The sequence below is a fragment of the Hippichthys cyanospilos genome, chromosome 22 (assembly GCF_059441005.1).
Source record: "Hippichthys cyanospilos isolate Australia breed blue-spotted pipefish chromosome 22, RoL_Hcya_1.0, whole genome shotgun sequence".
Taxonomy (NCBI): domain Eukaryota; kingdom Metazoa; phylum Chordata; class Actinopteri; order Syngnathiformes; family Syngnathidae; genus Hippichthys; species Hippichthys cyanospilos.
In genome coordinates, this window is record NC_142390.1 from 3,568,734 (window position 1) to 3,596,544 (window position 27,811).

The 27,811-nt window shown below is 45.1% G+C and overlaps 1 protein-coding gene across 2 annotated transcripts in view; it reads right to left on the reverse strand.

The window, feature by feature from the left end:
* Positions 1-571: 571 nt before the first annotated feature.
* The window catches only part of dock4b (dedicator of cytokinesis 4b), a 56,177-nt gene continuing 28,937 nt past the window's right edge, over positions 572-27,811 (reverse strand). The window contains exons 13-52 of one of the 2 annotated variants that reach the window (XM_088406323.1): positions 27,305-27,429; positions 27,047-27,209; positions 26,238-26,344; positions 24,400-24,553; positions 23,620-23,717; positions 23,460-23,543; positions 23,042-23,142; positions 22,344-22,425; positions 22,083-22,253; positions 20,924-21,116; positions 20,711-20,859; positions 20,046-20,180; positions 19,612-19,710; positions 19,270-19,364; positions 18,715-18,790; positions 18,490-18,590; positions 18,372-18,430; positions 17,918-18,066; positions 17,741-17,826; positions 16,662-16,688; positions 16,411-16,506; positions 16,157-16,217; positions 15,984-16,077; positions 15,630-15,778; positions 15,376-15,462; positions 15,206-15,310; positions 14,590-14,731; positions 14,254-14,420; positions 12,842-12,928; positions 11,402-11,578; positions 10,110-10,193; positions 8,727-8,846; positions 8,160-8,281; positions 7,276-7,396; positions 6,599-6,680; positions 5,617-5,726; positions 4,563-4,635; positions 3,861-3,977; positions 3,389-3,450; positions 572-2,469 (exon numbers count right to left, since the gene is read on the reverse strand). In XM_088406323.1, the coding sequence (XP_088262449.1) occupies positions 2,041-2,469; positions 3,389-3,450; positions 3,861-3,977; positions 4,563-4,635; positions 5,617-5,726; positions 6,599-6,680; positions 7,276-7,396; positions 8,160-8,281; positions 8,727-8,846; positions 10,110-10,193; positions 11,402-11,578; positions 12,842-12,928; positions 14,254-14,420; positions 14,590-14,731; positions 15,206-15,310; positions 15,376-15,462; positions 15,630-15,778; positions 15,984-16,077; positions 16,157-16,217; positions 16,411-16,506; positions 16,662-16,688; positions 17,741-17,826; positions 17,918-18,066; positions 18,372-18,430; positions 18,490-18,590; positions 18,715-18,790; positions 19,270-19,364; positions 19,612-19,710; positions 20,046-20,180; positions 20,711-20,859; positions 20,924-21,116; positions 22,083-22,253; positions 22,344-22,425; positions 23,042-23,142; positions 23,460-23,543; positions 23,620-23,717; positions 24,400-24,553; positions 26,238-26,344; positions 27,047-27,209; positions 27,305-27,429 (4,739 nt within the window). In that variant the 3' untranslated portion in view covers positions 572-2,040. The remainder of the gene's footprint in view (positions 2,470-3,388; positions 3,451-3,860; positions 3,978-4,562; positions 4,636-5,616; positions 5,727-6,598; positions 6,681-7,275; positions 7,397-8,159; positions 8,282-8,726; positions 8,847-10,109; positions 10,194-11,401; positions 11,579-12,841; positions 12,929-14,253; positions 14,421-14,589; positions 14,732-15,205; positions 15,311-15,375; positions 15,463-15,629; positions 15,779-15,983; positions 16,078-16,156; positions 16,218-16,410; positions 16,507-16,661; positions 16,689-17,740; positions 17,827-17,917; positions 18,067-18,371; positions 18,431-18,489; positions 18,591-18,714; positions 18,791-19,269; positions 19,365-19,611; positions 19,711-20,045; positions 20,181-20,710; positions 20,860-20,923; positions 21,117-22,082; positions 22,254-22,343; positions 22,426-23,041; positions 23,143-23,459; positions 23,544-23,619; positions 23,718-24,399; positions 24,554-26,237; positions 26,345-27,046; positions 27,210-27,304; positions 27,430-27,811) is intronic. The other variant, XM_088406325.1, reaches the window with a different exon arrangement.

Here is a 27,811-nt window from a genome sequence, read left to right on the forward strand (position 1 = left end):
TCATTAGCCGTGAATGCTCTAAATGGAGGATGTTTAGTGTCTGTATAAAAAACCTCACGCTGAATGTAATGAATGAGAAAAATGCTGAATGCGTGTGTGCAGCTACAGCACTTTTGCGAGGCTCGTAATATTTACATACTATTAATGGGATCGCGCCTCATAGCAAAGCAATGCTGTAAATATTACCTGCTGTCCTTTTCTTGGGGCCTTCGGCGTCGTTCCTCAGAAATGGATCCGATTGGACCGTCTCCCCCCGGATGCTGCAGAAAATAATTACGGTACATGCTCAGAAACGGGCAGTTGTTTGTTACTAAATGGAAGGGGGTATTTAAACCGTCGTTTTCACCACAACCACATCTATCAGATGAACCATAAATGTGCCAAATTTCGGAGAAATCTACATATAAAAAGTCTTTTTAGTAATTATTAACCAAATAATTGCACAAAAACATTAAAAACTGAACAAAAAGAATTTAACAAGGCTAAAAACCGCGACTCACTTTTTCCAAATAGCTTCCCAGTTTTGTTTTTATTTTTCAATTTGAATTCAAAATCTAATAACACAGCTAGCAACATTGAGTGGCCATTTTATTGAACTTGTAAAAGTGTTAGGCGTCATTAAAGCATGACCTTTTATTTTTCTACACTCACAAAACCCATAAAAGTTTGCACATTTATAATAATAGTAATCATTTGCCGCTTCAACATTACATTCAAAGCTGTAAATTGTTATAACTACATTTTGTTAAAAACACAGTATTTACATAAAAAGCCATACACATTTTTTGCTTACTTACATTAATCTCATCACATCATTTACAGGATCTCGAGAACTGATTAATGGGAATAATTAACGTAAAAAAAATACACAACAACTCATAAAACAACTACAAAAATGAGACATACTAAAGCTAATCCCCTCCCAACTCATTTTCCAAAAACTGCATCGCCGGACTCATGATTGAGGAATACTCGATGCTGAGCGTCCTCTACGGTTTTGGGAACGGACCGGGCACAGATCTTCACAATACGTCATTTTCTTCGTGCAGTCTACAACTTCTAAACTTGACACGTCATTTTGACTTTGTCCAATGGAGAAAACATAACAGTACTTGTCGTCTTAATGACAGCATGATAGAATTGTGCTTAAAGTTACATATGATCAGTAGATTAGAGCGTTTAAAGTCATCTATTTGCTGAGATGAGCATTTCCTTGGCTTCTTGGCACTACTTGAGATGGAGGGGGGAAAAAGTGTTCCGTTGTGCATTATACTTTGGCACAATACTTGCACCCCGCCCCTTTAAGCTCATGCAGTATGGTCAAGGACAGATTCAGGCTGGAAAGTATGCAAAAATGCCAAGATTTGCCTCCGTGTTTGGTCCAACTTCCTGTTTGAGTCTTCATTGAAAAGTGCAAAGCTGATTGGAAAAAAGAGAGTGAGAAAATAGATCTTTCTCCTACCATACGGATATGACGATAGCGATCTTTGTCTTGAATCCCTAGTTGTCAAAGTCCAGTCTTGGAGGGCCGGTCTCCTGCATGTTTTCGACGCTTCGCTCTCAAACGCGCCCGATTCAAATGATCGGGAGCATTTTCAAGCTACTGGTAAAAACGCCGACGGGCATTTCAACGCCGCTGATCGTTTGAATCCCGCGTTTCGGGAAGAGAAAAAAAAGTGGAAAATATGAAGGGTTCCGGCCATCCGGGACCAGTTTGACGGCCGATCCGGTCAAAGTGCACCCTTTTAGCCATACAGTGTACAAATGTACAATTGTTCCAAAAGAAAAAAACAAAACTGCAAGATTCACGGTTCCCAATACTTAAGGCGAAAACAATCCTCATACAGTAGATACCAATATACATATATATGAAATGATGGCACCTATCAAAACCGTTGCTGTAAGTGTAAACACAAGCTATATAAAAACCAAGTTCAGTTTTTAAAAACGGCCTGTCTTTTATTGGAGGGGGGGGATGAGTTGAAAAGCGTGCCCGGTAGAAAAGTGCAAATAATGCCAGTGTGTTTCTTGGCGCCAGGTTCATAGCTGGGACACCTTCCGGGGAAGAGGCCTGGGCCTGGGGACGCGAGGGTCCGAGGTGGCGTCCAGCTTCATGCTGCCCGTGCGCAGCTGGTGAGGTTTGGGGGGCAGGGCGGGGGGGTCGGTCTGCGGGGGGATGGACAGGCTGTGGGGCAGCGGAACGGGCCGCCGGGGGTTGTTCCTCTCGTAGACGCTGTAAGGCGGCGGCGTCTTGTTCTCGCGCCGGACGGGCTCGTCGGGGGCGGGCGTGGTCGGCGGGGCGGCGTGCGGCTCCCCGCCGGGCAGCTCGGTGCCCGAGGCCTCCGACACGCTGCAGCGGCTGAGCGAGGAGATGCCGCTGCTGTAGCTGCCCGAGAGCGCCGGCGAGTTGGAGACCAGGCCGGCGGAGTGGCACTCGGTCGGCGACGGGGTGAACGGCGGGACGCCGGCCTGGGACACAAAAATAAAACAACCTCGGATAAACATCGGTTCTCTTCTCCTGCGGCTCCGCGCCGAATTGACTACAGGCAGTCGCCCATTTACCGGCGCGTCTCGTTACTATTCGTCTTCGTCTCGTTTAGACGCCGCTCGCTGCTGTCTGCTAATTTACAATCCTTGAAAAAACCTCATTACTTGCTTCTTGTCTTTCTATCTTTATTTGGCTGGACATGCGGTCTTGTCAATTTGTTGTCTTTTCCAAACATCGCTCGGACAAATGCACATATATACAAAACCAGCAGTTGATTTTTCAAAGCCATCTTGCTGATAAAGTCTTGTATGTTCGATGTTTGATCCTGGACCGTGGCCTTGACGCTCTCTAGTCCTCAGCCTCCCTCTTTCCGCTTAGCGTATTGTCTCAGGGTGCTGGACTTGGGGTGGAACCCTCCATGCATGGTGAGGAGCTATGTCAGCAGGCCGCGCGCAAAAAGACACGCGCACATACGCTCAGCTGTGATTGACAGCGCACCACTGACACTTGCGGAGAGATTCTTCTACTGGCTGCGAGCCATCACCTGCGACAAAAGCGCCACGCTTCTCGCTGTCACTTGTGACGAGGACACAAAGATGACAGAGCGGAAGGGAAAAAGCGCTTAGCCTCATTAAGACATGTATTTACGCTTCCTAAAGCTTTATAGGACATCTAGTAAACTACTTGTCCACAGGAGCAATAGGATACACTTTTGGATCATTCGGAGCATGTAAAGTTCATAACTAGAATCGTTCAGAAGTATACGGGTGAAAAATGACATTCATGGATTTTTGCAGCCTTTTTTAGGGGCTTTGGGGTTATTTTTCTATTACACTCTTCCGCGACCACTCAAAGACGGCAAAGCATCGTAAAAACCAGATCAGAAGAAAAAGAACCAACCTTTTGCGGCGACCTGGACATGAGAACGGGAGACTGCGACCTCATGCTTTTCACCGAAGAGCCTGCGTTGGCGAGAAGCAAGAGCGGTTGAAACGGAGGGCAAATTCAAATGTTTTGTGCCGCGCCGTGACTCATGCAAACATCCACACATGCGGCTCCGAGACGGCCCCGTGGCTCCCGGCGTGAATGAATCAAACGCTCGCCCGTGTCGTGCGGGTCCTTGGGGCGGCCTTAAATGCTTTTTAGACGTACAACAGCTGCCGTCGCCTTTTGCGACAAGGGCGAAAAAAAAAAAAAAAGAAATAAAATAAAACCTCAAGCATCTGTTTATCACACTGCCGGGCCAAATAAGTAAATAACGGCTCAAAAGGACGCTTCTCTGATATAATAAACCCGCATGGGGGTGGCGGTCATTTTGGTTAGTAAAACTGGCACAAATGTAGTGACAGTCATTGCATATGGGATGGGATACCTGCATACGGTGGCCTGGGAGGGATGGGAGGGCATAGCAGCTTGGCAACAGGGTCAGAAAAGGACGGCACGCCTTCTTTGACGCTGTCGAGGCTCCAGCTACTAGGCGTGGCTCGCACTTTTGACGGAGACATCACAATCACAACGGCGCCGTGACAACAAGATGGAGGATGCATCGCATGCACAAACACAATGACCGTGCTGAGGATGAGCGAACGTTTACCGACGGAACATTAAAGTCAAGTGCATGGGTAGAATCAAAATAAATAAATATTCGGGCCATTTGAGCAAGACATTTCAAACAAATAGCATTAAAGAAAACACTCAGAGGCTAAAAATGACCGAAAACAGGTTTCACCATGTGCGCATCCCTAAAAGAGCTAATTTGGTGAAACCTATGCAGAAATTTGCATTTTTTTCGCCTTAGAAAACACATTTCTGCTGGGCTAAAAAAAAAAGGAAAACCGAGGGTTACACCGTTGGATTGGCATCGATATATTTATGAATTCCGCACACATCACTCTGAGAGTGTATGACTCACGCAAACGCCCACTCTAATTACATATCTGGCTTCAGACACAATAGCTGTGACGTGCTTGATACAGTCAGGGAGCTATTAATTAAACACTCTGGAGGATCTTTCCGAGAAACGGCGCTAGCTTCATAAGAAGCGCCTTTCCGTCAGTCAAGTATCGCTCGTTACCTTTGTCTGGCGCTGAGAGGTTGGGGTCGCTGCGGGGTAAAGTGGTGTCACCTATTTGGTGAGGAATAGCCCTCTGCGAACAAACACGGGAGAAAAAGCGTCAGATAAACGCCCCAAAAGTGTGCGAAAAACGTACGGCGTCGAAACGAGTCGGCTACTAATCTGCTGGTTTATATTCCATTTGTAGCTAATCGCAATAACATGGTGGCCTTGCAGTTTTTTTTTTTTTTTATCCCGCAACTACACATGAGAAGTGCGGGGGAGTGGAACGGCCTTCAGAAGCAAACGTATATTCGTTCCGTTGTTTTTCTCCTTTAAATGAAGTCCGCCACCGAGACTGGAGTGCGAGCGGGATGGCCTTCGGTGAAAAAAAAAGCCGGCGCAATATTCTTTCTAAAGGCTTCGATTGCTCGCTGACACTTTTCAATAGCCGTTGGTGAAGGCTTGCCTAAATGCGACGGAATAAACAAATGCACGCGAGATCTGAACTTGCTATTGAATACAGTATAATTATGATTCATGTATATAGTAGTGCATATGCATGTGAAATAACGATAAGCCAATCAGAGGACATCACAGTACGCTAACGCTATCGCCAATCATGCTAATGATTTTTCACAATAACATTAGGGAAACAGCTTTAGTTAACATGTAAATCAAGTGCAATATGTAATGTAAATGTAATACATGTATTTTTTTATAATATTCAAAGAAAATCATCAATTTTCCATCCCTTGTAAGCTATTTGCAGAACAGGCCTGCGCGCTACTCATGTGATCTTTGGGGGCTACCTTGTGCTACCATGATTATTATGCGCTGATGTGATTCTATCATGTATTTGTTACACTTTGATGCATTAATAATATTTAAAAGGTTTATTTTGCATTAGGCTATTTACATGTAAAAAGCACCTTTGCTTACAAAAAAAACGACGTCGTGAAATGATAAATTTCATAAGGAGAGGGATCTCGGGATGTGGGTTTTTTTGCTATTCCGTGCTAATCGATACTCGTATAACCTACACAGTAACATGTAATGCAATGTTTGGGTTAACCTGCGCGGGGTCCAGAGGATTGGGAAAGATGGCGCTGACGGGCCTCTCTCTCGGCGACAGGCAGGCGTTCTCTCTGGAGTGCTTGTGTTTCTCGGCCATCTGCGGCGAACCTGCGGCGGGCGGCCACGAGTCAGAGCGGGAACACGCAGAGCGCGGCAGGGGAGTGGCCCTTCGCCAGCCGCTCACCAAAGTGAAGCGTATACGTGTCTAGAAACGTCACCGCATATTCTCTCTTTTTATGATTTGGGCCGGGCAGAAATATAGTGCGATAACAGTCGGGGCGAGGGAAGAACTTAAGATATCCGGCAAAGGCCGCGACGGGATCCGAAAGGTTTAGCTTGGAGTCGTCCTCTTCTGCTTGCTTTCAATTTGTATTCCTTGCATTTTTCACTTTCTAACTTCTCATTCTCCAACTTCCCCGCCGTAGTTAAAGCGCTACGTGCAGCCTGAGCCGTCTACCTCGGAACAGTCGGAATGACATCAACGTTTGAAAGCGTCTGGTTTCCCACCCGTGGCTTGAAAGGCAAACAACAAATCAGCTAAGGCAGCCTCGTCTCGAAAAGCAATTCTTTTAAAGTCCTTACAAGCGCATGCAAATTCGATAACAATAATCGCAGGTTCTCAACCTTTTTTCCAATGATAAACACCCTGATTTTTTCAGCCAAGAAGTCCGAAACCAGTGAAAAGCTCTTAAAAATAAAACACAAAAAAACAGCGTACTGCACAGGAGTCACGATTTATTTTAGCTATTAGTTGCTTGATGTTCCAATTAAGAAATGTCAGAAATGAGCATCACTAAAGGCAATTTGCATGCATATAAAATAATAAAGGGATAAAGGAGTCACTATAACCAACTTTAGGTACAAGTTGCTTCATGTTCCGATTCATTTGCTCTTAGTTTGTAAAGAAAACGATGCGGTTCCCGTCACCACATGAAATTGCATTTGCTCGCGCCTGCCAGCACACTTGACGCGATTCTCACCTCGAGCACTGGAGGGCGCTGAGCTGGTGACGTTGGGCGAGGCAGAGTGGTTGGAGCTCAGGCTGGAGGTAGACGGACTGGGCTGGTAGGCGGGTTGAGGGAAGAAAAAAAAAAACAAAAACAAAAAAAACAAGCTACCGTGAGCCGTCAAAGCGGTGTTCTCATGAGTGGAACGTCAAACGAGGCCATCTCGCCTGGCGTGCTCCAAAAAAGTACAAAGTCAAAATGGCTCAAGAGGCTTTATCGGCCGCTGAAAGGCACTCGAGCTCCTCGCCTCGTGCCTCGCAAGGACAAGACCGCGTCGGGCGGGCCCCGCTAAGAAAAATCGTCACAAAATGCGACCGAGAACTTTTAGCATAGATTTATACAAGCTATAGAACCTATAAATGAAAGTTAAAATCCAGCCTCCACACAAAATATGGTGCAACGTGAGCCTCCGATTGCTGCAGCGAAGTCGCATCCATGGCAACATCTGTCAAAAAGCCCCTATTAAATGTTCAAGTTTTTTTTTTTTTTTTTCAAACCAGCACAAAAACAAAGAACATTTTTTCAGCTGTCTCGTTCCCTCGGATCAGTCCGTTTGCTGTCACGCCAAACAACGATCAATTTCGAGTTTTTTTGAAGCTCTGCTTTCTGAAGCTGTCGATGGGAATTCTCGGCGTGATGCCTTCAAGTACCTGCATGTTGAAGACTTCATCCGAGCTCTCCGACTGCCCGGTGATGTTGCTGACCTCGTTGGACGCCTGAGAGGACAGCGAAGACGAGGAGTAGCGGTTCACCGCTGGGTAGCTGAGGAGACTAGACCAATGCAAAAATGTTGCAATTACATTTTTGGGGCAATTTTGTCGAAAAATCGAGGCTATAACGATCGAAACTGGAATCATGTCGGCCGATGAGGAACGGCATTGAAAGGAAGATCGAAAGATTGTACGATTTTGTACGAACGATGCCGATCGGTTGGATGATGCGGAAGGATACGCATGTCAAAAAGTGCGAGGAAAGAACATTTTGTTGCGAGAGCTAAAGGCCTTCGCGCATCTTCATAACATATTCGGCCAATTTCTGAGACTCACCGGGGTGCAGCGTGGGCCGCATGTGGGATGAGGAAGAGAAGGACAAACAGACATAAATGAGAGGAAAATGTCAGCTCGGGAGATAATGACAGCTTTCTCTGAGAGAGGAAACACAAGACTTGCTCGAAATCTTCACGCAAAAAGAATAAATATGCAATTCGAAACTGAAAGAGCTGAAAAGGCAAATGTCAAGAAGGAGGCGCGTGCAACATGGGCAGGAGCTTCCTTTGTGCCGCCGCTGCCCCCCGGGATCAAATTGCAGAGGCAGAATGTCGCAGGGAGACAGCGTGGCAGGGTCACTGAACACATCAACACGCGCGCACAACATTTGACTGCTGCTCACACACTCGGCGGTTGAGCCCTACGCGGCCTGACGCGTACTCAGGTGGAGTCTGAAGCTGAACAAGGAAGCCACAAAGTGGCGTTTGAGGTGGAAAAGTTGCAAAGACTTCATTATTAAAGCCACATTTTCGTGTGAGTTTTGTCACCTTCGTCTGGCGACGCCTCTGCCGCCATCTGGGCTGATGATGCTGGGCACAGAGTTTCTGCATGTGCGTGGGCTTCCGTTGGTGAAGTGCACCGGACTTGCGCGCACATAAGCTGGAAACTCCTGAGATTTGGGAGAAAAAAAATACGTTCAAAATGGAAAAAAACAAACAAATAATGTAAATTAAAGCCACACTTTACATTTTCTTTTTGAAATTTTTGAATATCAATCAATCAAACTCTCCACTCGTAAACCCGATCGGGCACATCGATATGTGTTGGAGCAGTATTCTAACAATCCCAGTGTGTCGATGTTACGTTGAAAATATTTTGGGTTCAGTCTATGTTGAAGGCTGATGTTGCAGTTGAAAAAACAAAAACAAAATAGGATTTAAAAACCTTTCAAGTGAATATCTGATGTTACAACGTGCGGTTTAAAGTCCAGTGCGGCTTATACCTGACAAAAATCAATTTCCTGTTCAATTTTTATCCGTGAGGCTTATGCTCCGGTGCGCTTTATAGTCCCCAAAAAATACGGTAAGTACAGTATACCCGGAGGCAGTACCAACCTGTATTCCGAGACTGGATTTCATCAAATGGAACTGGTCCACCAGCTTCTTGTGCAGAGGCCTCATGTCCTGAGGTACAACCTTCTCGTGCACAGCCAGGCCGTATTCCAAAATATGCGCCTGCGAGACAAACGGCAGCCATTTTGCGGATGGATCGGGAGCGAAAAGGAAAGGCAAAGCGGAACGTGGCCCTTTCTGGGCAACTTTGAGCCACTCGGGCGTTTGGCCGTTCACCTCCGAGAACTTGGTTCAACTTTTTTTCCCCGCAAAGAGGTCGCGACGACGCGCGGCGGATCGTGGCGTAGCGAGCGCCGGCCGGCTTCCTTTCCCCTCCTTCCTGCCTCGTTTGTTTCCTTTCCCCGCGACCTAGCCGTCCTCCCCCGTGGCCGTTCTTCAAACACGTCTCTTGCCCTTGCCAGCCTCCCGCCTATGCTTCAATATTCATATTCAACATATGCCGCCACGCATCATGGCGCAAACAGATGTGTCCTGTTTTCGCACCTTTATTAGAGCAGTCAGACATCCAAAGCGGCGCCGTTCAAGCAACGCCATTGGCTTTGTTTTGTTTGGAACGCGGCCAACGTGGCTTTTAATGTGTTTTTGCCGCTTCTGCACCGCGCTTAAACAATAATGCGTCACTCTGATGATAGTTTGCTTTTCATTAATTTCAGCCGAAGCGAAAGGTTTGATTTAAATCGCCCCCCGCGGAATGCGACTGGCTGTCATCAAGCTCCCGTGGGTTACCGCAATTTTTGAGGAACTGTTCAATGAGGAGATTCAGAAAACACATGCATTTCCAAGCAAACTGGCGTATATTGATGGCTATTTTAAAATTCCAGGTTGAATACATCGAAAAAATATCATGATGCTTTTAGGAGGGTGAGACTAATACCGGCGGACAAATCTACATTTTGAAAATGATACTTTGGATTCAAAAAAGGAATTAAAATCAGAATTTGAATTCTGGATTTTATAAGCCTCTGTTATATTAGCTGTCTACATGTGTTGCGCCACCGTTTGTTTGCACGTCAACAGTGCTGACTCATATTGGCGACAAGTCTTTAAATTTAAAATAATACTTTTCATTCAGGTTTACTTTTATTTTTGCTGCTCGACTACAAATGGCAAGGAAGGAAAAAGGAAGGTAGAAATGTAAATTCAGATTTATTATAATCATTTTAGTAAGATACTAAGATTATCGCCCCTCTATATGTGTTGCGCCACCGTTTGTTAGCATTCACTGCTTGTATAAATGTTGCCTCGCGTGGGGGAAAAGAATGTTTACATCTTTTTCAAGCGGTTTTGTTAGAGGAAGACCGGGACACTTCTTATATAAATAAAGAATAAAAGACCGTAGAGTGGCTTTAATCTACTGTTACCAACCTGTTCAAACATGAGTTCTCTCAGGCGTCCGATCTTCTCTCCGTCCTCGGGGTGATTCATCATGTAGTCCTTCACAAAAAAGGCCTGTGTGAAGACAAAACATCTGTTAGGCACAAACATGGAACAGCAGGGGGATTTTTTTTTTTTTTTTGCTTCCTTTGCCTTGTTACCTGAATTCCCACCGGGCTGACACAAAAATAAAGTTTTAAGAACACACTGACAAAGAAACAAACATCCCAACTCACGTGTAGAACAAAAGTCCTTTTTTTTTTTCTAAAATTAACAAGTTCACGGACCAGAATTAGACAAATGGCGGTTTAAAATAAACATGAAAAGAAAAAGCCTCAGGGCTTTTGATTCAAACTCATTCGGCCATACACGTCACTCATTAAAGCCAGATTCCGCATCACGTAAATAGATGAAAAAGCAGCAAAAAAAATAATCAATAGGCGTCAAGGTTTCATGGAAATTCCGGGGAGCAAGTAAGTGGCTCAGTCGATCATTCCAAAAAGTCCAATTAGAAATGGAGCGGGGATGGGGAGGGGGTGAAATAAATCGACAGCATCCCCTCCGCCGCCGCCTTCCAAAAGGGACTCGGGCTCAAATTAAAGCAATAAATCTGAATATTAATAACCACAATTTTGCCTTAATTTGTCGCGGAACGTCCCTCCACAGCTGTCAATCGCAATCACGCTGGGAAATTAAGCATATTTTTGCACGGGCGGCCCGGGCTGCGCTCGGCTTGATTTGAGTTGCCCTCAGCAAAAGAACCTCCGGTGAAAATGCCGCTTATTATAAAAGTACTTCCCTCACTGTAAACACGGGCGCGCGGGCCGCAAACGCTCGACTGCCGATGCGCCCCTCTGTGGAAAAGGCGGTTGCTATGCGACGCGGTGAGCGAGTCCACTGGCGGCGTGGAGGATGAAAAAAACATTTGAGATGGTCTTTTTCCTCCGCCTTGTTAAAAGATGACGCTCTGCGGCTCCAGCCATGAATGGTCCCTGCAGGATGATGCAGTGCAAACGCTCTTTCTTCACTGGATTCATCCGGCGCTCCGTCTACCCTTCAGGCCTCATCCATCCATCCCTTCCACCTTGCGCGCGCTTCTTTTTGAAGAACTATATTCTCGGGCTGAGGCAATTAGCGATTCATTACCGTTTCCCGAGACAGGTAAGAAATCCTCCAGTGTTTTTCCCCCCAATTGAGGTACGCAAACGACTATATTTCAGCGCTGTCCAATTTTCATCCAACGCGTCACACTGAAAAAAACCTTCCCATTCATGCGACCATACCTCCTGGTAGCGGGCCAGCCCCCCGTTGACGGCGGCGTCGATGACCCCGTTGAGGCACATGGTGAGGGGGTTGACGTTTTGCATCTGCCGGCTCTGGCACTGCGTGATCAGCGTGCGCAGCTGCAAGTTCTTGTTCTCGATCACCTCGATGGCGTTTTCCAGCGGGCTCACCTCCACCTGGGACCACAATTCATTCATATGGAAAAAGTCGACGCATTAGGAGACATATCAAGCCCAACCCGTTGCTGTCTCGCCGAGACAAAAAGTCCAAAACGGCGGGCATAAATATACAGGCTGGGTCTCGGGAGGATATGCAAGCCAAAGCTCCTTTTGAGCCGCTTGGGTGCAGGAGATGGAAGCCATCAATATCCTTAATGTGGCCTTTTCGGGGCAAACAACTACTTATACTCAGCAAATTGAAGTCAGCAATTACTTGAGCGTCTTTAATGTGCGATCGCGTTGCTAATTTTCAATTTGCGCTCACTGCGCCTTATGCTCACAGGCTAATTGCTAATACGTCCTGGAAGCAGAGGCGTTTTTCAACCCGGCCTCCGGTTTTTGCACATTTTGTGCTTTAAGCATTGGGCAATAGTGGCTGCTTACTTTTAAATGCGGTGCTGTGCAGTTGCACATTACAGAGTGATTAAAGTCGTTTCAATTAAAAAGCCAACTGCCTGCATGTACGGTTAACAGTGTCGTTTGCGGGCCGCAAAACCAACACAATGTGCTGAAAGACGATAAAATGCTTTTCATCACCTTTCGAATTTGTAATCTTTATATTTATTGTGTGTATGAAAGGCATAGTGGCTTAGAGGATGAAGTGCAATATTTGCAAGAGCTAATTAGTATTGGGTCACCCTTGAATATGGCGCTTGAAAAAAAAGCCTTCTTCCACACATGCCGCATCTATTTTTTTTCTTCCCTTGTCACACCGATGCCTTAATCCTCTTTAATAGAGCTTTGCCAGTGCCATATTTCATATGCTATTGCACCAGCGAGCTGTCATCACTACTTTTGTAATCCGCAATTTCACAAGACGCTCTTAAACGCGCATATGTATATATCGGCACAGACATACGTTATAATGGTGGTCCGTAAAAGAAAAAAACAAAAAACAAATCACGCCTCGATGAGGGAAAAAAAGCCCTCACGGGAGAAAAAAAAAAAAAACCTCCGTCTCAAATATTGGACATTTGTCATGAAAGCAACACAATTAAATTTTTAGCACGGCATCCAATAGAGGCCGGGGCGATTAGATGTAGCCAATAAGTCCAAACTCATGACCGAGGCCATTACCGCCGTTCAATGCAAGGACTCGGATCGATACGGAGGCTGTGCTCTAAATGGCAACCTGCAAACTCAAAAGTGGATTACGGCCGTTCTCTGAATGAGAACACGCTTCTTCTTCTTCTTCTTGTTGTTGTTGTTGCGAAAGCTCACCAGCTCTCTTTTATCCACCTCGAACCAGCGCGAGATGCCGGGAAGACTCTGGACCAGCGTCAGGGTCGTCCTCTCCACCCACAGGCTCTGCACCGTCACACGCAAGAATCAACGTGATTGGCACATGCGCTTATGAGCGCTGAACACAAAGCGTTAGGAAAAACACTTCTCGCCGGCCAAGAATCCACTTAAAGTAGTAGGTCACATGTCGCGTCTTATATCTGCGACCATCAATTGACATCGCGCCACTTAGCTCGTCGGCTAGCGCGCTCGTCAATATGCCGACGTTCGACAAGGTCGAACCCACGGCGCCGATTGCTGCGGGAAGGCTATCAAAGCGAAAGGGACTGTAAAAGCGTTGAAAATAATGGCGATCATAAAATGGAGAGAAATAACGCTAAACAGTAACCATAAATATTCAACCCGGATAACAATAACAATTAAAAAACATTTGAATCATTTCATTTCTTCATACATGACAGTAAGAAGAGTGCGTATGCCGTGTATACCGTATGTACATTATACACGTATATTAGAGTATGCGTCCAGCTGTGACTTTAATGGTGATGCATGTCATGGCCGTCCAATTAAAACGACGATTTAAAACGACAGAATGACGGTACTTTTAGGCGCATTTCTTGCTCGTATATCAAAATCCATTCAGTTGCGGGTATGAAAGTCTTCACTTTTTTTTCCTTCGGGGATCACATTTAAAAGTCTGATTACTCTTTGGAAATATTCAACACTACATTAAAGAACGCTATTTAACGTTCCCACGGCACTGCGCATGTTTGTTCAAATTTCGTTTCGCGGTTCCTGGAAAACGGCTGTTATTGGGTCGAAGCTTAATTGAGCATAGCCCGTCTTGCTCAAGGACACTCCGGTAGCGTTGCGGATCGATGATGAAGGAGGCTCTTCGGACTCGCTCGCCAGCAAACGCGACCTTCATTGATTTTGTGCTTTTTAAGCCCGTGAAGCTCTCAACATGGGCAAACATGAAAAGAACACGTTATACAGCACGGGTGAGAAGGAAATCATGACCTTTGGACATTTTTCCACCGCGCCGACTTCATTTAGGGCGTGTAGCGCGTGTTTGTTCATTCAAAAAACGCGCGGCTGAATGCCTGCGCTCATCGTCGCTAAAATGCGCACGACTGTTCCGAACTATAATTAGTTTACAGGAGTGCGGATGAATAATACATGTGCAATACAGGCACTGGATAATACCTGTGAGTGCACGTTGATGATTTGCCTGTTGCGCGAGGCGTGAATGGAAGGAGACAAAGCTGCTTCACAACAATGCGTTTTTATAAAAACATATCAGTTAATCTCAGGCATAAAATCCATCTCACTTTTTAGATCTGTGTTTTGGATCATTTCCTGAAATAGGAATTACCGTCTCGTTAGATTACCTTGAATTCATTCTCCTTGTCTTTGGTGCCCTTGTGAAAGGGACGATCGTATCGGAATCTCCAGATGTGATTGAACTTGTAGAAGCTCTTAATGTTGTCGGGCACGCCGTCGCGCTGCAGCACGTCTTGGCTCTCGGGGATCGGCGTCACCGCGTAAATCTGCAAGTCTGAGAACCTCGCGTTTTAAGGGTCATAGCTCAAGGAAAAACGGCATCATTTGCAGGCAACTTTTTGGGTCGTGTACAGCTGTCAGGTGAGATGATGAACGGCAATTTATGAAAACCAACCAGGGGGAAACGAGATAGCAACAAATCGGTCGCATTTCAAAAGGGATACACTGCGCTTCGGCCTGGTAGATGGTTTGGTCCGGTTGGTTGACGTGCTGCATGGCGATGGCGTGCGGGAACTCGTTGAGCATCCTCTGCTGGAAAGCTTCCAGCCTCTCGTAGTCATGGCCGCGACACACAAATTCCTTGTTCTGAGGAGGGACATGGCAGCGAACAGCAGCGTGGGGTTACAGTGACACCTAACGGACAAATGCCGTTACTGCACGGTAGGACTCAACGTCCCATCACACTCAAGGACGCTTGTATTGGAAAAGGGAATTTTCCCTTTGGGCTTGTTACTTCTTTGGGGACTCGGGAGGAGGAATAAATGAAGAGTTTACGGTTTGAACGACTTTCCAAGGTCAAGCCTTACGTTTCCACTTTCTTTCAACGCCAAGTGCTTTAAATACATTTTCATTTCACCCAATAAAAGAATGATCGTCCAATGAAAAACGTCATTTATGCCAACGAGAAATGCTTGAGCCAATTGGCGTGGACCGTTTCGCAACCTTATACGAGCTGTACGTGAATTAATCGAGCACGTTAATTGATTTTGAGGATTATCAGTGAGCGACAACTATCAATGTGCGGATCTCAAATACTCGAAATCCAAAGTTATTATTTACCCGTAAGAAAAAGGGGAACTTCTTTCCGTAGAATCCAACCCTAAAGAATTCTGGCTCGAGCCGTTGCTGGTCCATAATCTTGTCATACAACGACGCCTCCATCATCTGGCCACACAAAAACAAACAATCAATCAAAATATGAGATATTATATTCCGCATGGGATACTCACCCTCATCTTGCTGAGGTTCCTGTAGTCGTAGTAGGATTCGTACTGGTCGGCCAGCTCCCGGCACAGGATGATGCCGTTTTCCCAGCACTGATGACAACAAACGCAAACACTTCAACCAACTCGGCGGCACTACCGAATGTGCCCACTAGATAGTGCTAAAGAGTCGACTAAAAAGCAGGGTCACCAAACTCAATGTGCAGGTTTTCTAATTCAATGAAAAGCTCCGGACAATAGTGAGGATTTCCACTGCTCACCTTGCCCCTGTCAAAGTTCTGGACGATGGTGAGGTGCAAAAACTCCTTCCTCTGCCATTCGCTCTGCATGGGATAGTTGAGGAACTCCCGCAGGGGCCTGTCCGACCACTCCAGGAGCTCGTCGTACAGCAGCAGAGTGTAAGACGCCTCTGCGGGGTTATAACACGTCACAAAAACTAACATATTAATTCAAATATATATTTATATTCAATATAGTGCTTGGCATGTGCTTCCACTCGTTACCTGTCAAATTCATGATTTATTTTTGTGAACACATCTCGCATTAATGAAACATTACAAGCAGAACATAACAAAATAACAGGCAGATTAAAAACAAAATCCAAACTATTGTACCTGTGTAGTTCTGCGCTTTCAGATGCAAGTCATACAGCTTGTGTATATAACGTATATACATTTCCTCCTTGTTTAGTTCAGTTTTGTAGAAGTTCTGAGCAGATAAAAACCAAAGAAATTTGCTGAAATCACACAGGTCGCAAATCTTGAGTTTTTCCATTACGTGAACTCACCAATAAACTGACAGTGCAACCGATTTTCTTGCCGTCCACCTCGCCCAGCTTCATGCAGTCCCTGAGACCAAAGCGCAAGAGCAGAGCCTGTTAACGCATTCATTGCCAAAGCCATACTTTTACGTCTTTTATAAGTCCAGGCATGTACTCCCTGCTACTTATAGTTATATCTTTCCCAAATCAAAATCTCTAAAAAGGGCTGTTCCTAAATCAATTGTGCACTAAAAAAAAAACCTTAGTCCAGGTTCTTTCACCTATAATCCAGCAGCCTCTCCATTAGTCGTGTGACGGTGGCGATGAGGGAGATGCCGCTCTCCCTCCACGTCTCACGCTCGATCTTCTTCAGCAGGCTGCCAAAACAGATGCAAAGACATATTGAGAAAAAAAAAAAAACACGAGGGGAAGACACCAGACCTGACGACAACAAAAGGAGCATTTCACGTTGGACCGCAATGTGCCACCCTTCACAAAGACGACACCGAGAAAACAAAGAAGAGCATCTTACCTAGGGTAAGGACCAAACAGAGGAATTCTACTCCAGGCAGGGAAGCATAGGCGGGATAAATTAATATGATTAATATCAGCACACACACACACACGCGGGTTAGTTTTGGGTTAGTAGCACGAGAAGGTGAAAAAAAAAGTGAAAAGATTTGTTTTCCTCTACGTATTGACCTCCACATATGCATTATAGGAAGAAATCAACAACCCTGCCTGCATGTTTAGAAATAAGAAGAGCACCAACATGTTTTCAACATAACACCGACACATGTTAGAATACTGAACCAACACAACAATAACACGCATGATTGCACGCATTAGTGAAGAGTGTCCCCTGGTGGTGAGTAAAAGAGTGGTTCAAACTCAAATTCACTACTCTGATAGCATCTTTGTCTCTGTTTACATGGAGATTACCCCCCCTTAAAAAAAAAAAAAAACCCAAACAACAACAACTGGATATGCTGCACAGGAGTATATAGCCGCTGGTGGGCCGCAAAAGACCCCAAAGCCACAGTTGGCTTATATGTAGACTTAAATTTAAGTCAGGTTTGAATGTATTTACAAATACGTTTTATTTTTAATCAAAAATATTCACGCCACATTGTTAGTTCTACACTTCCGCAGTAAACGTCTCACTAAAGAGGACAGACCATGAATAAATGATTTGCATCCTCATTAAAATTACACCGATGCTAAGGCCAAAGCAGCTAAAAAACAAAACGAAATGGGACGTACACACGCACACACAACGCACACACACGTTAAGCATGCAGGGGACAAACCTGAAAAGACAAGGACGGCGTGGACCAAGACTGGACACAGACGTGTGTGTGTGTGAAGATGCAAAGTGGCTGAAGATGGACGCTGACCCGCACCCACCTTTTTATCAGGAATCCATAAATACATCTTGAAGTAATTAAAACCCAACAGAGTGTGTCTGCGGGTTAAGACACTATTACTTGTGTAAAGTACACATAACATATGAATACATATATATTAGGACAGTTTCGATTTCGTAGCTGTACTGAGACACCTGAAATGAACCCGCTGCCATTGATATCAAGCAATTGGCCTCCAACTCACATGCTGTTGAAGAGCTCCCTGTACGTCTCATCGCCTTTGCCTTCTGACATCAGGCTGTCCAGCTTGTCTATTAGCTTCGCCTCCACCTTCATACCGGAAGATGGTTTTAAGCTTCAAATCTGCGTCGCAGGTTCAACTTGAGTTCATACGTAATGGAGTTTCAAGGCCGCGATGTACCTGTTTAAAATTGCCGCTGCGCCTCTGCTCCCAATCCATCATGTCGTGGAAGATGGGGATCATCACGTTCCTCAGGTCGGGCTGCGGCACCAGCGTCACCTCCAGGAAAGGACCGATCATCGCCGGGATGAAGTTCAACTTGTGCTCCCCTGAAGAAAAAAATATCGCACCGAATTGTAAGGCACACTGCAGTGACTGGCTTGTTTTAAAAAAAAAAAAAAATCATATATAAGGTGCACAGCATTATAAGGCACATAGAATAGAAGCTACAGTGGTGGCTGGGGTCGCATTATGAATCCATTATTTGGAGCTGTTATTTTTTGTTTGCCAAAAATAAAAATCTGCATGAGGCGCAGCGGATTTTATGGCAGCTTTTGAGAAAATGGAAAGCCGTCAGGTCACCTTCTAACGCGGTAAATACGGAATCCCATGGGAATAAGGAACTTCAGCTCACCTAAATTCTGCCACATGCTGAAGATCTCACAGCCCATCATCACCCTCATGTCTCCGTACCTGCCGGGCACAAGACCGCGGTGTGAAGTTGCGACGCCGACGCGCCACTTGCCACTTACTTTTCCAAAGTCTTCTTCCTCTTTGAGGGTGAGAAGGACTCCAGCTGAAGGCAGGGCTGGTTGATAAACAACACTGACAGGTAGAAATACGAATCCCACACCTGAAAAACACAAAAACTCAAGCGGCAGGCCAACGCCGAACATGGGCTTGATTTAAGAAGCATAAAAAGCTTGGGAGAGTCTGGCTTGGCCGCCCGTGGCTTTCTTTTCAGATTTTGACCTTACCTTGTAGTCAAACTTGTCATTGAGAAAGTTTTTCCTCAGGGCTTCCGAGAGGTAGAGGACGGTGGTGATAATCACGCTGTAAGAAGCACCGCAGAGAGTCACTCGCGAGGATACGTCACCTCGGATTAAAAACTGCATCTATAGGAGAAACCTCGAGAGCGAAGGCGGGGAGCGCTTGCGCTGGCTCTTGATTCATTTTTGAAAACAAGAAGGTGTCAACACCGGAGCGCAAATCGCAAAAGTACACAAACAAACTCTGTTTTCCCCGCGACAACAACCGGAGACAAATTTGTTTTATTGTTTCAATATGGTTCTTTCGACATTTTGGGGTGCCGACCCCTGCCCTAGGGGTACATGAATTTTTTATGAATTTTTAATTCTGCAGGTATCAGCAAATGGAATTCAATGCTATGGCAGGAGCTTTACCGCGTTCTTTTCAAATTACAAACAAATTGATTCAAACATGACTTGTTGCTAGATTGTGTTCTATTGACCCCTTTGTAAAAACGCCATACGCATGAAAAAAAAAAAAAGCCAAAAGGAGAGCTCGCTTACTTGTTGGTAACCAATCGCATGACGGTCCAATCTTTAGGGAACATCTCTGGTCGGATGAGAATCCTGAAGACCGTAAAGATCTGAAGGAGGAAATCCTGCAACAAAGAACACATTACAGCCATAAGTCACTTGTGTGTTTGGATTAGAGTAGCGGCTTGAGATACGAGTTGAATTTGTGAGATTTAGCTCACAATTCAGAGCATTCTTTTCATGATCTTTTGCTACTGGAAAGCTGGATTTGTTTTATGTGCGGTAGTGATCTTTTTTTTTTTTTTTGGAGAAACGTCAGCCGGCATTACTGCGCTGCTGCGTGAGTCAGGGATGCGGAGCGAGCGGCCGTACCCTCAGGTCGTCTTTGCTGCCGAACGCCTGAAGCAGCTGCTGGTAGTGGCGGTCACTCATCTGTCGCAGCAGCGCCAACAAACACGCCACAAATTCCCCCTGGCAGGATGGCGCACACAAAAACGGAATCGTTTTGTCCTTGAGGAACTCCAGTTGCATTTGGTGGCCAAAATAAACGATTTATCAAACGAGTGCCCTTAATTAACTTTAGCTGCAAAATATGCACGAGTGTCCCCCGCCCCCGAGTATCCTTCAGCGATGATGAGCTCATGGTTACTCAACACAAACCCCCCGAGTGTGCGTTGCGTTATAAATCTTAATTACTGGCATTTGCGTTAACGATGTTGGCACAATTATAGTCTCGGCTGCAGCAACTCCATTTCAAATCAGTAATTACTTTGCCAAAAGGAGCGCACGCCAACACGGACACATACGGTCACATCCTGGAATTGAAGTCTCATGGCGGGCCCGGCGGGGTGCGGTCGGTTGCTGATTTCCAGGATGGTCCTCAGCAGAACTCCCAGCAGGCTTTCCACGATCAGGTCCACTTCTTCCGACGCCGCCGGCTCCTGGCGGGCGCGCGCACACACGCGTTTGTACGACTAAACTTGTGAGGACATGCATTGGCACGATTGGTTTCCTAGTTCCTAACCATTATGGGTTATTAATTGACTCATTTTTATTGCCGAAGGAATTTCCGAATAAATTGGGTCTGAACAAAAAACATCCTACTATTTTTTTTTATTTTATTTTACTTCTATTTTAGTAAATTTTACAAAAACTTAATGTTACAAAAAGACTTCTGGAATGATAATAATTTCATAAGTCGCTACCTGCGATGAAATGTCTTGACTGAAAAGAATTTCAAAAATGTCTTTGGGATTGAATGTGTTAATCGGCGATGATTCTTACGCACTAAATGGAAATCTCAGAAGTCTTGGAACGGATTAGGCTATTTACATGTTAAAAGCACCTTGACTTACGAAAACTCATGTTGCAAAATGACTTCAGGGACAAATGAATTTGTAGAGGTAGCACCGCGCCTGCGATTAAATGTCCCGAAAATGTTAAAAAAAAGTCTTTAGGATAAAATGGCTACCATATTGGGCACAGAGGTGCCGTTCTCCTCCTTCTTGATGAGCGACAGCATGCTGGTGAGGATCCGCCCGCACATGACCAGATCTCTCTGCTCTTGCATGTGAGCCTGCAGGATGCGCAGCACCACCGGCAGCAGGATGCACCTGGATTCTGCAAAAGGGGGACAAACCCGATCAGGTTCCCGCTGTCAAAAAAACTTTCCAAAGGGGTTCACCTGGGTTGATATACAGCTGGCTCTCCACCGTCTTGGCAAGGCACTGCAGCTTGACGGCCTCCAAGGGGCAATCGGCGTGGACGATGGCGGGCAGGCTGCCCAGCGTCTCCCGGACGAAGGCGGCCACCTCGCGCACCGTGAAGATCTTCAAGAGCTCGCCGTAAACGGCCGGGAACGTTCGCAGGAACACCGCCTGAGTATGGAAGTATGCGCGGAGAAAATAAAGACCGACTTTCCCTGAAGACCCAAATCTTTTTCTTGACTCCCAGCAGCCGGAAGCACTCAAGCTACAAATGAGCCTGTAATAGGTATTTAAGTGGGCACGTGTTCATTAAAAAAAATAAAAAGCAGACTGAGGATTTTCTATCATTTGGGACATTAACAATATGTTTAGCACAAACAAATGAATGCATAAATAAATACGCGAACATTCATTTCATGAATAGTGTTTGTTTTGCTTTTGTTTTATCGCCTACCTCATTATTTGCTCGATTATGGAACGTGGTCTGCTCGGGGAATAAGAATTTCATTGTGTGGTATTATATGCATAAGACAATAAAACTCTTGAATAGAAATTGCTCTTACGCTAGTGTAATTATATATATATATATATATATATATATATATATATATATATATGTGTGTGTGTGTAAAACGACTTATTGCAGCTCAGCTTAACTTGACTTGGGGGGGAAATATACCCAGTTAATATAAGGAGGCGTGCAAATTTCAATGTTTTTTTTCCTAAAGTTCAGTATAGCTGAAAAGTAACAAATATTCGTGGCCGAATCGAATGTGTTGCTGAATAAAAAGGGCACTTATCTTTGTCTCGAATCGTTCTATTTTTGTTGAGTAACAGTGAAGACACACGTTGAGAGCTGCTGCCAGTGTGTGTAATTGTCATTATCACAGGCATCCTCATCCTGTTTGTTTTGCCCATTCTGGAAATCCGTGACGGCGCTTTTGCCGCCGCTCTCAGATCTCCCAGCAGGGAAAAGGAAAGGAGCCGCGGCGCAGATTGACTCCAGACCCACCGGGAGCATGAAATTATTCAATTACGACGCCATTGAGTGCTGGTCTTGGAGCGAGGAAATGTGTGTGTGTGTGTGTGGGGGGGGGTGGGAATGCACAGACAAAACGCGGCGCTGTTTGGGCTTGCCTGCGTTTGAGCCACGGGGCTGGTGCCCTTGTTGTCCTGCGAGAGGAAGAAGCGAATGGACATGAAGAGCTCGTGAATGCAAACGCGGAACTCGTCCTCGCTCTGGCCTCCCGTCGCCAAGGAGAAGAGGCGGCGGGACTGGATGATGTACTTGAAGATGTACTCGCTGGCCTGGACGACGTAAAGGGAAAATCTTTACCATTGGAAGCTTCTAGCTATTAAAACACGGCGTCCATAATCTGTCAATAGATGGTTTCTCACCTTGAGAACCTGTTGTATGTGTTCCTGATGCTCGGCGTCCACAATGCGGTCCACGTACCACTTGAGAACTTTGATCAGGTCCCTTCCCAACAAAACACAGCATTCTGGAGGTTTATTGGACTGTTTTGTGGGTCGGGACGAACAATCGAGAGAATTCAAATCGACGTCGTGATGTGATGGATGGCAAATTTGGCTTATTTTTAGTGTCCGCCTCAATTGGCTCATTATAGCTCTTCAAACATTGGCCATCCGTATAGTTTTTGCCAAAAAACGACATTTGCGTGGGTCTTAAACCGATATCTGTTGGACCCTAATTTGCATGTGTATATTCAAGATCAAGCTTTTTAATTTTCATGTTTTGTCCTCTGTTTCGGCAAGACAGCAAAATGAATAATTTGAGCACATGAGCACTGTGTAGGGTATGATAAAGAATCAAGTGTCCAATCCAGCGGACACGACAATGTAAGACAAAAGTAGAATATTGCCATAGAGATTAATTTGTATAATCTCACGCTAAGGTACACTAAATGTGAATTTACCCCCCCAGATTGAAAAGCAGACAGGCATTGTGTTTATAAAAAGGTAGCACTTTTCTCCCCTATGCTCAGCCACAAGAGGGCGCCAAAGCATTTCCATACATTCGCAGACGAATTTTGATAGGAAAACAATACGTAGTCCATTGGTGTCACAATCCGCACCTGTATGACAAAGCTCCTGCAAAATGGCTCTCAATGTACGTGTCCATCACTGGCTTGAAGTGCTCGAATTTGCTGTCTTGGAGAAGGTTGATGATGTGAACCTGGGAGGGAAAAAAACAAACAAAAAAAAGGACAGTGATTGTATCGATTTCTGCCTCTTATTATGGCATTTTTCCATAGTTACGTTTGGTCAGTTTTGGGCTGATGCAAAAAATAAATCTAAGCAAATTTGTCAAAGACGTCACATGGGCGCGCCGGGCCGAGCGCGGAACAGGTGCTCCGAGACGAAGCTCCATCAGCGCAGCGCGGCGTGACGGTGGCGAGATTGCTTCACGGGGCTTTCATGTGTTACATCTTTTGACAGCAGGTGCGTTTCGATTCTTATTTGCGGCCGGCGCCATTTCAAGAAAGCACTTACCAGGGAGTCGAACACCTTGAGACCGTATCTCTGGGAGCTCTCGTCCAGAATACCGAAAAGCGTGTCCAACGTGTCTTGCAGAAACTGCGAGAAAAAAAACAAGAGAATTTTTTTTCTCTTCATCACATCTCGGATCAATCGGCTGCGATTTCTGGCCTACTTTGACGATCTCCGAGCCATCGATCTCCTTCAGCTTGGAAAGGCTGTCGTTGATCCGCTCGGGGTGCGCTCGCCACTTCAACAGGTCCAGCATATCGCCTGCGGAAAATATACGCATATGCTAAAAACTCGGCCGATATGGATTTTTTGTTGCAATTTTAGTTGCGGTTACAAGGTTGCAATGGGTGTCATATTCAACACATCTCACACACGAAAACGAAAGGAAGTGAAAACCAAAACGGGGTCATGAGAGCCACGTCAACACAAATTACGGCATTTAAACGGAGGCCCACCCAAACAAACGGAGACGTTTTTAACTTTAGCCGCATAAAACAGATTCCCCAGCATCGCCAGGCGTACGCATGAATAAAACATAAGTCGCTTTTATCTGTCTCTTCAGATTCGGATTAACCTGAAGCATCCTTTAGTTTCTTCTTGTCACACATAAGCATTTTCTGTGCGTGAGTAGTTTATTGTCTGTCATGTTATATTAGCATTGGTATTGGTATTGTTTTTGTTGGTATTGTTGGTAGTATTGGTATTGGGCCAATGCTGGCCATATTTCTTGCTTTTAATATCATGAAATGTTCAGGAAAATGCTGTATTGTGAGAGGTATTTCTTTCATCAGGCGTTTAGTTAACTATAATAACAGTGTCCACCACTACTGTGCAAATATTCATTTTTTTTACAGCTGACTGAGCTTAAACACAATTCGTCAGGCAAGCATCCAATGGAAGGAAAAGAAATGCAAGTCCCTATAAGGACTTTTTTGTTTTTTACCATTTTGTGTGAGTTTGGTGGAGCAGAGGAAGCTGGTGATCCAGAAAGACTCCTTGGTGCCTTTCAGCGTCTGGTTGTTGGATGGGATGTTGGCCTTGGAGAAAGGCAGCTTCAGATAGCGAGTGCAGTCTGCCAAGCTGGTGTTCTCCTCACACTGGATTCAAAGAAAAAAAAAAATGATTTCATGCAAAAAAATCCTTGCTTCTGGCATGTTTCTTGGAAACGAGCACGGTCCGAATCCAACCTGTCGGTTCAATTAATGAGCAGCTGAAAATTTGGACGAGGGTTATGATAGTCGGAATTTTCATTCTAGCAAATTTGCATTTTCTGTCATTTTGCATTCAGCCTTCAAAAAATAACCCCCAAAAAGTGTGAAAAATTGCCATTATCATCCTTTTGCCCTTACATAATACAAACGGATGTCAATCATGTGACTCCCTCGCACTATCAACCTGTTATATCATTATTCCACAGTTTTTTGTTTTGTTTTTTTATTCTCAGCGCTGCCAGTTGGAGTTACGCAATCACAGACGGGGGTTGTTGTGGTTTTATTGATTCAGCGTGCCGCCTTAGCGCCGAGCTGAGGCCGCCTGAGCGCCGAAGCTCGCTCACACTTTGGACTGCTGCTTCAGCATCTATTTTGGGTCTGACGAGAAACTAGGCCAGCGCGAGTTTTCATTCAGCTCTTCGGGAACTTTCATCCGACATTACCCCCGCCAACCAACCGAGGACGGCGAGGAAAGCGTTTGACAATGCTACCGATGGCCTGTAGCGAGCAGAAGGGTAAAAATAAATGAAAAAAAAAAAAAAAATCAGACGGCGGGTGAGCGGCGCTGTGCCCCTGCGGCTGACAAATGAATCAATGCGGCGTGCGTGTCATTGTGCGCGGAGCCTGAGGTTTGCGCACGCACCCTTTGCCTGCAGCTGAGGACACAGGCTGCAATTACAAGCCGAGCAGGACGTTTTTAAAATGACAATTTTGGTCGCTTTATTTGCTCCGGGCTTTTGATGTGTCACGACCAAAAGGTTTGAAGCCACGGGTTTGCGTCTTTTCAAGTCTGTAATACGGACACGCGGGAAACGGACGACGAGGCACACCGGGCCAGCTTTTTAAAGCGCGTACAGTAAGAATTACGGCTTGAAGAGACGTGGACGTTATTTCTGGCCAGTACGAATACAAACGCTTCACATTTCTCATTTTTACGTCAAGATTTTATTTACACGCTTTTTAAAGTAAGAAAGTCAGAATTCAGAGAAAGTAGCCGGAATTCGGGCTTAAAGTGAGAATGTTTCCCTAAAAGTCAGAATTCTGGAAACAAAATCAGAATTCTTAGAGTGTTGTTTAATTCACAAACCCTTCAAAGTGAGAATGAGGACACATTTGTGAGAAAACAGAATTTTGACGAATTGTGCAGCTCTACCTCTGTGTCAATTTCGACCCGATTTGGGCCACTGATCTCGAAACATTTAACAAAAAGCATTAAAAAGAAAACATGACTACCTCACTCATCATTGCTAAATGCGCGCAAATGCAATTTCTTTGATGGCCAAGCTAAACCGTTCGACCATTGACACCAGGGGTTAAAATAACTTGCAAGTCGGAATTTTGAATCCTTTTTTCCTTCACTGGCCTTCACCCTGTTGCACGGATGCACTTAGAAGGCGTGAATCACATAATCATACAGTGTGTGATCCCTTTTGGGAGGAAACCTGTCAGATGCACACAAATAGCTTGTGTGCACAAAACGGGAGGCTGAAGAGGCTCCGACCAAACAAAATGACCGCCTGGATTCAAAATAAGAATCGAGATAAATATAGCTTTTTTTTTTTGTCTGTACCTTATGGATAATGAGCTCATGGGTGCCATCTGGCAGAGTCCTTCCGTCCTCCTGCATCAGAGGTACAAAGGAGTAGCCAAAGAGCTTCTTCTCTCCCTTCTCTTTTGCTGCGGGGAGGCCGACATGAAAACCAAAGCGTTATTAGATGTTCCCCCGGCACGCCGCGGAATACATTTGCAGGCTCAAATCAAGCTTTTGACGTATCAGCGCCGCAGCTCGGAACAGAGATGTCAGGGGGCAGTGAACACAGCACGCGCAAAAAAATTTGGACAAAACACAGTGACTTAACCGCCCTTGGATGAGCATTTTTGACAGGGAATGACAACATGATTTTAAAAGCGCAGACATCATCTGATTAGAGGGGAAATATTTGGATAAAAGTAGAAGGCTGGTAGCTTACAAGTGCTGGAAAAAATACGTGTGTGTTTGTATAATGATTGAATTATTTTTACCTAATTAAAGTGGCATTACACTCACCATTTCCAGCATCAATATTTATAAAAATGTAATATTTTATTCGATAATTAAAGAAAGAACTACATTTTTCATGTATAATACCTTAAAAAAACGTTGTTTTTTTTTACCAATAAAAAGAATATTACATGTGCTCAAGGCTCAGGTGATGACCCGTGTCTCCAATTGTTCTGCTCACATGACACTCAAGCGGAACTGTGATTGGCCAAGAGCATGTGTGATTTCATAAGCTGCCATTTTCATTCGTACGATGCATTATCAGTACACAAAAAATAAATGAACTTTTTACTTCCCTTTGATTTGACAGGAATTACTTAGTGGAAGTCGCGACTTACTGGAACAATGTCGGAACTCGAAGCGAACGTGCGATCCCCGGAACATATCCACCGGGATGGGCAGCTTGATCTGCTCCGCCCAACGCGGGCTGTTGTTGTGATACAGCACCAGCGAATGGTACTCGTCCCCGCCCGGTTCCCCCGAGCCGGCGGCCACTTGACTCTGAGGGTGAAGGGGGAAAAAAATGATCGAAATGGGACGTCAATGAGGTGTTTTGTGCTGAGAAAATATGATTCAGGATGTCAATGGCTTAATACCTTCAGGATTTGTCCATCAATGTCCAGCAAGTAGATGGTGATCTCCACATTCCTGGCAACGCTTTTCCCACCCTTTTCAAACTCTCCTTTCTCCAGTGTGATGTAAAGGTCATTTCTCATTTCTCCTACAAGGCGAACAAAAATAGAAAAAGGAAAAAAAAATGGCATTGATGATGCAAATAAGCAGTGTTACGAATGACCTCCCAACAGATTGGACAAGCGTGTGCATGTGTGTGCGCGCGTCCTTGGTTGTTGCTAAATAGTTGGGACCGAATTCCGGATTTTACTGTCTTTGTGGGGACATATTGCACTTGTGGGCACAACCTGCACACAACTCAGGTGGACGCCATTACACCCCCTGTGTGTGTGTGCACGCCCTTGGTTTTTGATACATGATGGGGTCCAAATCCCCAGACAAAAAAAAATAAAACCTTGCGTGTCACTACATCTCAACAGAATTGAAATGAATTACACTTCATAATACATTTTGTACATTTTTACATTCTT